The sequence below is a fragment of the Ictalurus punctatus genome, chromosome 6 (genome assembly GCF_001660625.3).
Source record: "Ictalurus punctatus breed USDA103 chromosome 6, Coco_2.0, whole genome shotgun sequence".
Taxonomy (NCBI): Eukaryota; Metazoa; Chordata; class Actinopteri; order Siluriformes; family Ictaluridae; genus Ictalurus; species Ictalurus punctatus.
The window spans coordinates 31014272-31028369 of record NC_030421.2 but is presented as its reverse complement, the minus strand read 5'-3'; the positions used below and the strand labels follow the sequence as shown (position 1 = coordinate 31028369).

Sequence of the window (14098 nt, the reverse complement as noted above, 5' to 3'; positions counted from 1 at the left end):
TTGGGTTTCAGAGCCTCGCGGAGCTGGGCCAGCCGCTGCCGAGGTTCTGGGGAGCTCTTATGGATTTGGAAGAGGAGCTGGAGACGAGCATTGCTCTATCTCTTGCTCTGTCTTCTGGGTCCAGCTCTCTGCCGGATTTTGGAGCTTGTGTCGCAACTCCTCCTTCTGCTATGGAAAGCCAAAACACCCTCTCTGACCCCGAAGAGCCAGTAAAGGGTGCCATAGCATGAAAAACATAGAGCAGCCATCAAGCATATAAAGAGCTGCTTGAAGTGATTACTAGGGCAGTTGAAAAACTAAATCTAGACTGGCCCAGGGAAGAGGAAGTGGTTCATAGCAGGCTGGATGAGAGGTTTCTCCTCTGTGAAAAGAAATCTCCCCCACATTGCAGAAAACTCGCCTTTCTTCCAGAAGTGCATGATGAAATATCACACTTCTGAGGAAAACCATACACTAGCCATATTTATAACCCCTCAATGTTTGATTATCGGCCATTGTGGGGCGTGAACAGCACGGTTATTTAGCTATGCCAAAGGTGGAGGAGGCAGTTGCAAGCTACCTTGCCATCAATGGCAGGTAATTTTGGGGGACCAGTCTAGACTTCCAAGCCATGTAAGGCCACCTCGACGTTGGTAGGCAAGGCCTATGCAGCAGCGGGTCTCGCTTGTGGGTCACTGCATATAATGTCAGTGTTCCAGGCCTACCGAACAGACCTGCTGAATGAGCTTGAGATTAGGGAGGGAATTGGGCCCGAAGCAGTAGCAGAGCTTTGCCACACCATGGATTTGTCTCTCTGGGCAACCCAGCAAACGGCCGATCATATTTTCCATTCCATGGGTAGCTTGGTTGCAGCAGAGAAGCACCTATGGCTCAACCTCTCAGGGATAGGGGACAAAGATAAGGTCTCCCTGCTGGATGCCCCTGTTGAACCTTCTGGCCTGTTCAGCAGTTTGGTCAATGCCATCACAACAGGTTTCACAAGACAAAACAGCAAATGCCGGCATTCAGCCAGTTCCTTCCCCATCGTGACGAGTTTGCCCGGGCATCTATGAGTGGAGCCTGGGCCAGCGCTAGTGCGAGGGAGACACAGAAAGAGAGTGTGGTGGCCCACCTTCCCCTGCGGAGAGTCAGGGAGAAAGGGCAGCCACAGTTGCAGTCTGCTAATAGGCCGGATATGAGAATAATCATAAAGGCCAAGCAGACAAAGTAGGAGTAGCCCTGATGGGCCACGGAGGGATGTATCAGGGGATGTGAGGTTGTCAGGGAAGTTAGCACCCTGTACTACTGTAGGCCCTCCCCTAGCCAAGGCCTTCCAAAGTTTTCAGTCTTCTCTGGTCTGCGAGCTGTCACAGGGCAACAAAAATCTGATGCTTTCCCTCCAACACAATGTGGAAGAGTTAACATCACTAAAAGACCATCTGACAGTATGGAAACTACTGCCAAATGTGTCTCCATGGGTCCTGTTTATTGTAGAAAAGGGTTACTGGGTCTAATTCAGTGCTCACCACAGTAGTCAGCACAGAGCAGAGCCGATGTTAGCGCAGGAAGTAAGATCCCTCTTGGACATCAAACATGTACCCCATTCCCTGAGGAAGAGAGGTTTTTACAGCCAATATTTGCTGGTCTGCAAAAAAGATGGGAGATCTGCGTCATCTGAACCACACTCTTTGGACATACAGGTTTAAGATGCTGGCGCTCAAACTTATCATTCCACAGATTCAGTTCAAGAATTGTTTGTAACAATAGATCAAAAAGACTCATATTTCCACATAGAAATATCGCCAGTCACAGGAAGTTCCTGAGGTTTGCGTTTGGAGGCAATGCATACCTATATCAGGTTCTTCCCTTCGGGCAAGCTTTATCACACCTTCACAAAGTGCATAGATGCCACTCTGGCTCCATTGCGACCCCAGGGCATCCGTGTACTAAACTACCTGGATGAGTGTTTAATTCTAGCATGATCCAGGGTACTGGCAATTCAACACTGAGATATTGTTCTCACCCACATGAGGAGATTGGGGCTCAGGTTGTAGCTCAAAAAAAAGTATGCTTTTTCCAGTGCAGAAGGCAACTTTTCTAGAGGTTAAATGGGATTCTACTATGATGAGGGTGTTTCTATCCCCAACATGCGTAGGGTCAATTCTATCAACATTGAGCAAGATAAAGCTTGGTCTGGGCATCCCTTCCAGTCTCTGCCAGAGACTGTTGGGGCTTATGGCAGCAGCAGCCGACATCATACCATGGGGCCTATTGCATATGAGACCGTTTCAGTGGTGGCTAAAAAGTTGGGATAATCAAGAGTAATCAGTGTCACGTGGTGATACCTAGGTGTTCTTAGAATTTGGAGGTGTTCCCAGTCTCTATCCTTGGGACACACTCCAGGGGCATCTCCTTATTGCAAGACAGTAATGACAGACACCTCCCTTATGGGCTGGGGAACAGTCTTAGATGGCTGTCCAGCTCACTGTCTTTGGAGCAGCCCTCATCTGGAGTGGCATATAAATCACCTAGAAATGCAGGCCATATTTCTAGCACTGAAATTCTTTCTTCCTCAATTAAGTGGTCACCATGTGTTAGTTGTGACAGACAACACAGCGGTGGTCTCATATAACAAACACCAGGGAGGGTTATGTTTATGCCCCCTGTTCAGACAACTAATTCTTCTCTGGGCACAGGGAACATTCTTGTCAGTGAGTGCAATGTGAGTGAGGGAAGACATTCTGTCGAGGCAGGGGCTGAGGGCCGGGGGTCGGAAGCTCCATCCACAAGTGATGGAGTCCATAAGGCGGAGGTTCGGCCAAGCAGGATGTGTTCGCCTCCAAGGAGACAACACACTGCCCGGTGTGGTTCACCTTCACTCCTCCCACACCATTGGGGCTGGACGTGATGGTGCACACATGGCCGAGGTCACATACTTTCACGCTTTCCCCCAATCGCTCTGCTCCCACAAGTTCTAGCAAGAGTTCAGCAAGACTGTCTATGTCTGCTGCTAGTAGCACCTTATTGGCCAGCTTGAATATGGTTCTCAAAGATAACATCCATGCTAGATGGCACTCCTTGGGAGATTCCCATCCGCAGGGATCTACTGTTTCAAACCGGAAGGCTGATTTATTACCCTCAGCTGGAACTATGAAAACTGTGGGTTTGGCCCCTGAAGGGCACCAGCTCATAGATTCTGATCACCATGCTAGAGCTATTCTGAGCACCATGCTAGAACTATTCTGAGCACCATGCTAGAATGCTAGAGCACCATCCATGAGGAAATTGTGACTTTTTGTCTCATGGTGTGAGGAATGTCATCTAGACCCAGTGAACTGTGCAATAGCTGCAGTCCTGGTGTTCTTACAAGGACATTTCTCAGCAGGGGTGGCTCTTTCTACAATTAGGGTCTATGTGGCCACCATTTTGGCCAGCCATGCCCCTATGGATGGAGCTGATGGAGCCTCTGTGGGGCAACATCCTCTAACTTTGAGGTTTATGGGTGGTGTCAGGTGGCTGAGGCCCATCTGCAGACCACGCATACCTTCCTGGGACCTTTCTGCGGTCCTGGAAGGTCTGTCAGATGCCCCATTTGAGCCCTTAGTGTCAGCCTCTGAGAAGCTTCTGACGCTAAAGGTAGCGCTTCTGCTGGCCCTGACATCTCTCAAGCGATGCTGGCCCTGACATCTCTCAAGCGACATCCCCTCCCTGCCTTGACTAGCCAAAGCCTGCCTACATCTGCTGTAGAGGTGATGCTGTGTCGAAGCAGTGCATCTCTAATTGTATAGTGGAAGCAATCTCTATCACTTATGAGGTGCGCGGTTTCGCTAAGCCTCTGGGCATAATGGCTCATTCCACTAGGGGGGTCAACTCCTCGAAGGGGTATCCTTACAGGATGTGTGTGCTGCAGCGGGGTTGTCTACGTCGCATAAATTCATTCGATATTACAGCCTAATTTTGTGTACAGTGCTTTGAGAAGCTGCTTTTAAAGCACTCTATAAAATAAAGTTTATTCTTAATATTAAAGCTTGGCTTGTTGCTGAGAAACAACACAAAACATAACAAAAAAAGGGAGGGGGGAATCATTTTGCAAAAGAAAATCCTTTCCTACATCTGATTGTTACAGAATGCTAAATACACATCTCCTGACAGAAAATGCCATCATATATTTAACTACTGTCCAGTCAGAATCCAATCTTCAGCAGCTCTGTGACATAGAAAAAAAAGTGTTGCATTACTTTTTTTTGTTTCTATTATGAGACTGGGCCACTGGGTATAATGATATTTAGGTTTTCTTAAAGCACATACTCCTACCTCTCCCATTTCATTATTTCTGCAGGTGAGCGGATGATGGACGTGGCATCAGGTGCTAGTGGTCATGGTGAGAACACGGTGGTGGAGAGAGAGGTGCAGTCCCTGGGATCAAGAGCAGCGGGGCCACAGGCCGCCAGGCAAGGCACCGGCCGGGAGCCGACGGCCACCCACATCAGGCACCTAGGGGTCGAGCCACTGATCCGGGCTTCCCGTGCCAATCTGTCCCGGCCAGTGTGGGGGTCAGAGGAAAGTGTGTCTTTAGCTAGCGATTACTATGGTAGCACGTTCAGTCTCTATAGAGGAAGGACTTTTTCTATTCCCCTGTAATACAAAGCATTCCCAAGAGCAAATGATTAAACTATTCATAACTCCAGCCGCCCACAATATAAACAGCAAATAATCATAATATATATATATATATATTTTTTAAATTGACCCTGCAAAACATCCATAAACAGCCCACTTTCCCAGTCCTAGTGCCACAGGAGGCCTTCGTTGTGACATGGAGCCCTGTGTGTGTGTGCTGAGGAGGGGAGGTGACTCAGACCAGAGCCAAGGGTGTGACCCCTTAATTTCTTTCCCTGCTCTGTCTATAGGAGAGAGAGAGAGAGAGAGAAAGAGAGAGAGAGAAAGAGAGAGAGAGAGAGAGAGAGAGAGAGAGAGAGAGAGAGAGAGAGAGAGAGAGAAAGAAAGAATGTAGGCTCTTCACATTTGGATGAGGTTCAGATCAGCCCACTGCGAGAGAGCAGCATGAGCTGCCAAACCTATTACAATTAGATGTGACTCATTCACAGGTGGAGGTTCAGTAAACTAAAGCAATGACAATGTAGGAATGAGCAGATATCGCAGCGATGCAAGCCAACTGCACTGAGGCTGTTTTGTTTTCAGCGGCAAATCTCACCCTTATGTAATTCCGAAAGTGTTGCTAAGAAAGTGGCAAAGCAGAGCTTTTGAGCACAAATCATCCTTCATGTGGGTGCTTGATCCGTTTGCAGTTGTTATATGGTGCATGAAATAAAAAGAAAGAGAACGAAACAAAAAGAAAGACAGGATTTTCTGATTCTGTCCCTCCTCCTCAGCATCATCCCCACAGCCATGTTAGAGCCAGGGCCAACAATACAAGCAACATCACTTAGGACTCCAAATATTCCTGCCAAACTCCAAATTAATTTAAACATCATGCCCCATTTAATGGCCAGAATAATATTTTCAGTAAATATGTGAATTTCATCACCTTGATAGGCACAGAGAAATCATTGTTCAGAGATATCATTGCACAGAGAAATAATTCCAACTACAGACCTGGCCTTAGAAGCCTACCAGCCAATAATCCACTGTCAGATCTCAGTTATATAATGTGCCAACCGCCATTCTATAAGGAAATTACATGCTCTTTTCTTGTTGCCCAGCACAGCTCACTACACTGCAGCCAGATGTTAAAGTGAAATATAAAAAATATTATAATGGCCCTTAAAAAAAAGAAAGAATTTGTTGAATATGTCATTACATTTTCAAATCAGGTCAAATTAGTGAAATGTATGGGATATTGTTTTTAGCATATCCATTTTCATCACATTAGACTGTAACTCAATACAGAAACCATATTGCTTTCGCAAAATAAGAAAGAACATTTGATTTAAATTAACTGCCACCTCCCTTGCCCAGAATTACTGCCTTTTCTGTGCCTCATCTAGATTTATTTTCTTTTAGTTCATACTTTCCTTTGACCCCCATTTTCTATGTGCATTTTCTATTTTGCCTATTTTCTATTTTATTTACCTCCATGGCAATAGATGCAAATTAAAATAAACTTGTGGTAATTGCTATTATTTGCATCATATTGTTTGTGCGAGGTGCCATCGGCCCTTTTAGGTTCTCTGATTTCTCTGCATGCTTTTTATTGAAAAATTGCTTCAGCATGACTCCTTGCATGCACTTTATGCCAAACTTGATATATGATATATAAATATAAATATATAAACATATTTACATATATATATATATATATATATATATATATATATATATATATATATATATATATATATATATATATATATATATATATATATATATATATGGATCCCTCAGCTTATATAGCAATTGAATAATTGCTATTATTTAGATTTTTTATATTAGACAATAGAATAGAGGCAATGCAAAACATAGTCATAGTCATTGTAACACTGTAAATTTGATATCTGAAATAAAGTTTTAAATGAACAACCAAATCTTGGTTATTTGCCTATTTCATTCTTAAGTAATTAAAAATAGTGTCGTTGAACTGTAGGTTTAAAAAAAAAAAAAAGAAAATTTTCCACCGAAAAACAGCCTGCATGGCTAGGGTGCCATTACTAATTGCTGTTTTTTCATAGTGCACTAACACAACCCACTATTAAAGAGCATCTGAGTGTTATTTTTCCAAATTCTTGCACGGTCATGTTCCTTTGCATGGTTTTGACACTGCTTGGGTGATGCAGTCCTTTACACTGGATATCTCATACAGAAGTAAGTCTAAACATCTGCAGGCTGGGAAGGAAGCCCGTGGATTAAAAAAAACAAAACCATTTACAGTAACTCTGTTTTCACACAGTCAGGTGACTGCAGGTTGGCATAGCTATGTATAAAGGGGAAATATTTACATTTCTTCACTCTGGATGGTTTTCAGCACAGAGATAATTCAAATAGCCCCCTAACTAAAGTCATCTTAATGTAGAGTGCTTATTCTAAATAATAATAATTTAAACTTTTCCTTCTCAGCTATGGCAAGACATTTGACCTACAGATGTGTATATCCAGTCATATATGGTGGTCTAGTCCAGTGTTTTTGGAAGGAATTGGCTAGTAGGCTCCATTTGGCTTCACCAAACCTACACACTTAGGTGTATTGTAAATTGAATTGAATTTATTTAATTTGGTTCTACTGTGATGAAAGTCACGTTTTCGGGCAGAGTGAGACTTGGTCTTGACTGTCACCCCAAGACCAATGTAAAAGGCATTGCTATTTCTTTATATTTATCTTTATTTTTTTAACTTACAATCACAAGTTTTACCAAAACTTTATAAAACAACAAATTAGAGTAGATCTGATTACAAGGTATTTGCTGTACCTGTTTTTTTATTTTTTTTATTTTATTTCTTTACCCCACTTATAATTGGGTTAAACCCCAATATTTCCACTCAAGACAAACACACAGAGACACTGAAATGTACAAGCCTCCACAAATTTCCCCTTGCATACATTGTATTCCCAAGACAAAATGCCTCTCTGGCCCCCTGTCCTCTTCCAAATAGCTGGGCTCCTCCCCCTTATTAACCCAATAGTCTAACCGAACATTTCCGTTAATCGCCTTCTTTCAGGAGCCAATCTGAGGAAGTTTTGAGGGAATCTCCCCCACAAGTTCTCCCTCTCCCTTCCCCTAAAATTATCCGTTCATCCACCTCTCCCATGCTCGGCCGATCTGGCTCAGGCCCCCCCACGCCCCTGACCCCACGCAAGAAAGCTGTTGTGCCGAGTGAATACCAAGACACTGTACCTGGAGAGTTTGAGGAGAAGATTAAGCAACCTAAGTCTTCAGCCATGTCCCAGAGTAGTGCGCAGGACTCTCGACCCCAGACCCCTGTCAGTGACTACTCCCGGAAGGACCTGACCCCCCGTCCCTCTCCTAAACTAACACGGCCAAGTTCCAAGATCTTCGAAAGGGTGAGAGTTTTTGAAGAGCGCAGAAGAAGCATTGACAATCCTGAGGGGTCAATCTCTGGACGCTCTTGGGCTGGATTTAACAGAGCTCCTTCCATTGACTCTGATGATGGAGGGAGCCGTCTAGGGATCTCAAGAGAAAGCTCCAAGGAGGACCTCCATGAAGCTTTGAAGGCAGATGCAGAGCAGAGAAGATCTGTGTTCAGGCAAAGAGCTGCTTCTCTGGAGGACAGACCTCGCTACTCCCAGAAAGTGCAAGACATAGAGCACAAGTTCACCGAGGAGCTCCAGCGAATCAAGAAGCTTGTGGGGAAACCACATATGAAGAAGTCTTTCTCTACTGAACAGCTCTCCACTTTTCACAGGGGCAGGCAGCCTATAAGAAAACTGGAGCCCATCCCACCTCAGGTGCTTCAAAAGCTACAGGACCGGGAGCGTGCTCAGCAGGAGCAAGAGAATAAATTGAAAGAGCAAGCCAAAGACAAATCACCACAGGTGCAAACACGGCAGTTTCAGCAGCAGGAATCATTGTTACAGGAGCAAGTTGTGCGAGAGAGGTCACCCATGACAACTAAAACAATTAACCAAATGAGAGAGGAGCCTTCACCTCCAGAAGGTATGTCACCATCTGAGTTACCTGGACAAAGGATTCCAAGACTAATGCATGGACCTAGTCCAGTTGCTGAGAACACTCGAAGATCTCCAATTGTGGAAATCACCTCTGTGACTGATGAGCGCCCACACTCACCTCGCAGAACAAGAGCAGAGTCACCATCCAGAAATGTCCTGGAGATGACATTGCGCAAGGTGGAACCAAGACCTGCAAGCCCACTTGTAAAGAGGGTAGGTCATGTCCAGGAAGTCAAACCAGTCCACATAGAGGATGAAACTGTACAAAGAAAAACACCCATAGAGATCACTCTGAGAAAGCTGGACAGAAGACCTGCAAGTCCTCTTGTGCAGGGTGAAATTAATGCAGAACAAGAGTGTCCTGTCCAGGCACCACCTCTTAAACCTCCAAGGGTTTCACTCACCTCCACTAAAGAAGAGAAGATGGAGATAGATGTGACTCCTCTAGCACCAGCCATAAAGATCACTATCCCACAGATCATTGTTGAAGAGCCAATGGAGACAGAAACTTCTGTACCTGCACACAGTGATAAAACAACTAAAAATGCCACTTCGAAAGAGGAAAAACCTCAGAGAGTGAGAGGGAGGGGATGTAAACAAAGACCCATGTCTCCTGAATTAGGTAGGTGTGTTGTGCTTATTCATGAATGATTTCTATTTAACAAAATAATTTGTGTGTAATAGTCTGTGAGTCAAAGTATTAAATGTCTAATTGGCATGTTCTGACAAGTTATAACATTCAGTAAGATATTGAATTTCTGCTTTGACAAGTCATATGTAATAAGATCCTCAACAAGTCCTGGCAGTTAGACAATGTATTACTTTATGGTACTAGACCAACCATTGTATGTGGATCAGAATTTGTGTATTACAAACTCTGTCCAAAAAGTAATCTTAAAAGACATGTAAAAAGTAATCTCCAAAGATGTGTGGGATCGAAAATACCTACCCGTGTTAATAATAAGCTGTAGCCTAGCATACCTAAAGGGCAGTTAGCAGAGCCTAATGGGTAGTTCTGCTTAGGAGCAGTGGTGGCTCAGTGGTTAGGGCTCTGGTCTACTGATTGGAAGGTTATAAATTTAAATCCCGCAGCTGCCACTGTTAGCCCTAGAACAAAGGCCCTTGATTAAGTCACTTTGGACAAAAGCGTCTCGCAAATGTATCAGTATAAATCCAAAATTTATTTCTGTTGCAGTAACGTTCCTATCCTCATGGTATCTTTGCAGAATCTTCTGATGACTCATACATGTCAGCAGAAGAAGACCCTCTAGAGGCCCCACTGTTTGAGTTTCCTCTTCAGGACATGGTAGCACCCTCGGGTGCTGAGGTTTTGCTGAAGTGCATCATTGCTGGCAATCCTCTTCCTGAAGGCAAGTTCTTGTTGTTAACCTTTTGAAGAGCACCAAAAAAAAGCATAAATATCTGAGATGACTGCAGGCTATTTAATTCCATATGCACATTTAGTATTGTCTTGCAACCGCTGAATGTTACACAATCATAAGTCGTTGGAAAAAGCAGAACAAAAAAAAAAAAAACTCATTAAAACTGTACCAGTCACTGAATACAAATAGCCTTACATGTATGAGTTTTTAACATCTAGTGACATGGACGCAGAACAATGTGGAAATAATGAACAGTCCCACACACATGGTGAAAGTGGAGGGAGAGAGGCACTCTCTTCTCATCAAAAGGACAAAGCCAAGTGATGCTGGCACATATACCGTAACAGCTACAAATGAGGTGGGCAAGGCTTCCTGCAGAGCCACCCTCTTTATCAAACCAGGTGAGTGCTTACTTTTAGGCAGCCTGCCAGGCATTTCAAGAATAATGTGTCATTCAATGCTCTCATTGATGTTGTGTTTTCTGATGCCAAAGCAGAGATGTTATACTAAACTAAATTCTTCATTCTGGTATGACTTGTCCAGAACATAACATGATTACAAGCCCCTTTTCTGACACTAGCCTGGAGTCAGAAATCTCATCACTAATATATTTAGAAAGTCTGACACTGATGTGTATTGAGCGCCCCACAGAGAAGCATGCCATCTTTAATCCTTCTTTTAGGGTTCTTGAGAAGTCTTTGGAAATGCATTTAAAAGGATATTTTGCTTTTCAGTTCTACTTTCTTGCTCCCTCTTGCTCATTCTTGTGTATTCATGGAAAAGACTATTTGAAAGGCAGAGAAAGGTGACATAGCATTACATCATTGATCCTCAGAGTTCAGTACTTTCTATATTCCCAGCTGAGGGGGAGGCATTTTGGAGGGTGATGTGGGGAATTTTAGCACCTCTGGTTATTTCAGTGGGATTAAAGGACGAAGCAATGAGTCATTTCACCAACCTACGTTCCTACAGGTCTGGGTTAGCAGCTCAGTGCTGGTGATAAACTCATCCCTGGAGGGAGATAGTTACTAATTTAGACTGAATGCTTTCCTGTTTATCTTCCTACTGACACTTTCAATTTAAGTAAGCCCTTTGCTTTCTTTCTCTAGCCTTATATCTGTGTCTCTTGCATCACCTCCTTTTCTCCCCTCACTCTCTAACCTTAGCTCCATAGCAATAGTTACCATAGCAACCAGAGCAAAAGACTGTTGTTTGTAGATCGCACAGCCACACCCATGTTTTTTTTTTTTTTTTTTTTTTTTTTTTTTTTTTAAACTAATCATTTGCTTGTATAACTGTTCATGTTCTCGTCATTTGCTGTTCTGTTGGCATGGATTTTATGGAAATGCACACAAACAGCTGGACAAATTGGAAACACACAGACTGATGCTACATGCCTCTAGTAGTCATTTAGCCTGGATGTTCAAAGGCTTCATCTGATTCAAACAAGCTGCCACAGCACTTTGCAGTAGCTCTCATTACAAAGTGTCGTCTAAATGACATCTGCACTCAATCCTCATGAATTAACTGCAGCAAATATGTTTCTTTTGAATTAATTATATAGCTTTTAAGGTGCATGATGCAGTGTTTATGATAAAAGGTGACACTTCAAAGTAAATCAATTCGCAAATCAAATGTAATGAGTATGGAAATGGACTCGAAATGGAATAAAATCGTCAGGAAATGTGGTCATGTTCATCTGCATAGTGATGGCTGGAGCTGAGTTAAAATACAATTCATCCATCTGCCTATTAAAATCCAACTTTTATTTTCTGTCTCGGTCATTTGTATCTCAATCCCATTTGAATTATAGCCCTCTGGAACATTTACATAAAATCAGGCGAAATAAGGATAGATTTTCTTATGCAATGTGCCACTGCTGAAGTTCTTATTTGCATTTTACTTTATTTTTTAATATTGTCTGGACATATGTATAACAATCTGATGATGATTTGGTCGTAAGAACCACATTTTCTTTGTAAATTTGACACCTGCGGCATTTTCGGGTGAAATGAACCACAACGTGTCTGTAAATACTTCAGAGAAAACACGTTCCTTTCACAATTTTTTAAACAATACCAGCAATTTACTGAAATGGCACCATTCTCCCTCTGCTAGGACTAAACTGCATACTGTAAAATATAAATAGGATGGTTGCTATGAGAGACATGATATGGCTGTCTTTTCTACTGAAATAATCCTTAATGGGAGCCAGGAGGAGCTCTGCATGTATGGTGTGTTTGTGTGTATGCACGGCTGCTTGGAAGAACTTCTGCAAGTGACTCTTAAAATACAGACAGATGAAAAGAGATAATTGATGTAAATGGTAACATGATTTAACCACGGCACTGCATTTGTCTGGCCACCAGTGGCACGGGTAAGTGTGAGACCATTCTAAAACTAAATGTCATATTAAAGAAAGGTACGGTAATTGAAGTCGGTAGAATACCCGGTTGTTATTGTATTGGTCTTTGCTTGTACATATGTTTACTTAAATGATGTCATTTTATGTTTTTTTTTTTTTTTTAACTGAAATGTATATTCTCATAGTAAGTGTTTGGGTGCTTTACAAACGTTCTAGCTTAGGAGTGATAATGACATGCTGGTTACTGTAATATATACTGTGTACAAGGTGGTAAGCAGAACCCTGTATGTGCTGTCTATTTATTCCCACTGCAAGCTCATACGATCTGCTCAACAACCAACAGCAATACCACTTCACACATTTTGGGCACTGGTTTGCCAATTAAAAGTAAATCTCTTATTATTCACATGAACATCCTGATTTATAAGATGTAAGCCAAAGATATGAAGGAAGTATTGTACTGGTTTGTTTATGTCATTAAGTATTTTATATATAGCAGTTTCTTACATTAAAGAGTTTTTAAATAAATAATTATTTAGTTATTAATAAACAACTCATTTAACACAACAGATTTATTGTTCAGGAACATCTGAATCTGAAAAATGATCTGAATGTGTATATCAGGCAAAATACAAAACCAAATTATAATTACAAATTACATTGCAAAAAACCCCAACCCTTTCTTGAAAAAGTTAAAGTGTACACTAAAACAAGCAAGACAATATGCCAATGGGGTAAGCAAAACGGACTTGTTAAGAAATCCTGAAAATAACACAAATATCTAGTCACTAAAAATGCTATTTGGTCTTAAACCTTGACAAAAATGCCAACATGTAAGCAAGTTGTGCTAATTACAAGCAAAGAAAATTCAGTTACTCAAGATAGACTTACTTAAAATGAGTATTTTTGTCTCTTGATTGATCAGACTTTAATAATTTGTCCCTTAATCACAATTTCTTCAAACAGCATAATAAAAATGAGTGATTGTCTTAAATTACGGCACCAGAAACATTGTTATTTTTAGCATTTTTATTGAAACAGGAAAAAAAAACACCTCTGCAAGATAGTGTCAGGGATTGTAGAAGGCAACGGATGCAAGCGCACATTTTGTTTATTGAATAAAGTGCAAAACAAACAACCAAAACTGTGAAAACAAGAAGTATAAATGTAGCAATGGACACAGGGCAAAAACATGCAGACTATGAGAGCGGCTGTAGGACACATGATAACACATGAACACGGCAACAACAAAAGGTTGACAATCAGGTGCTGAAAAACTAGAATTTCTGGGGTGCTTATTAGGAGTAACACAGAATAGGTGTGAGTGATCAGTGGAACGTGTGACATGGCCGTGTGACATGCTGGGGCTGATGTTCAGCGTAGATTTCAGCATAACCATGACACATACCTGCTTCACTGAAAAAAATAGTCTTAAAATAAGGAAAACCATTTTGTTCCTCTGCTGGGATATTACGCAAACCATTGTTGTAGGTTGTTATTGGCTAAATCTTGCTCAATATTAACTAGAATATTTTATTAAGACAGAGTTAGATATATTTCTTAAAATGAGATTACTTTTCTAATACAAAACATGCTTGACAAGATTATTTTTCTTTTTGCACCGAAAATAAGACTAATTTCCCAGAAACAAGGCGCTTTTTTTTTTTTTTTTTAACTTTCTTGAAATTCCTTTTTTGCAGTGTAATTGTAATTGTATGATATTACTGC

General features: G+C 41.9%; 1 protein-coding gene across 1 annotated transcript in view; it reads left to right on the top strand.

Moving 5' to 3' along the window:
- spegb (striated muscle enriched protein kinase b) overlaps positions 1-14098 on the top strand; it is a 102156-nt gene that overhangs the window by 51250 nt on the left and 36808 nt on the right. The window contains exons 5-8 of the mRNA XM_053680591.1: positions 2958-2975; positions 7671-9245; positions 9850-9993; positions 10224-10406. Coding sequence (XP_053536566.1) covers positions 2958-2975; positions 7671-9245; positions 9850-9993; positions 10224-10406 — 1920 coding nt within the window. The remainder of the gene's footprint in view (positions 1-2957; positions 2976-7670; positions 9246-9849; positions 9994-10223; positions 10407-14098) is intronic.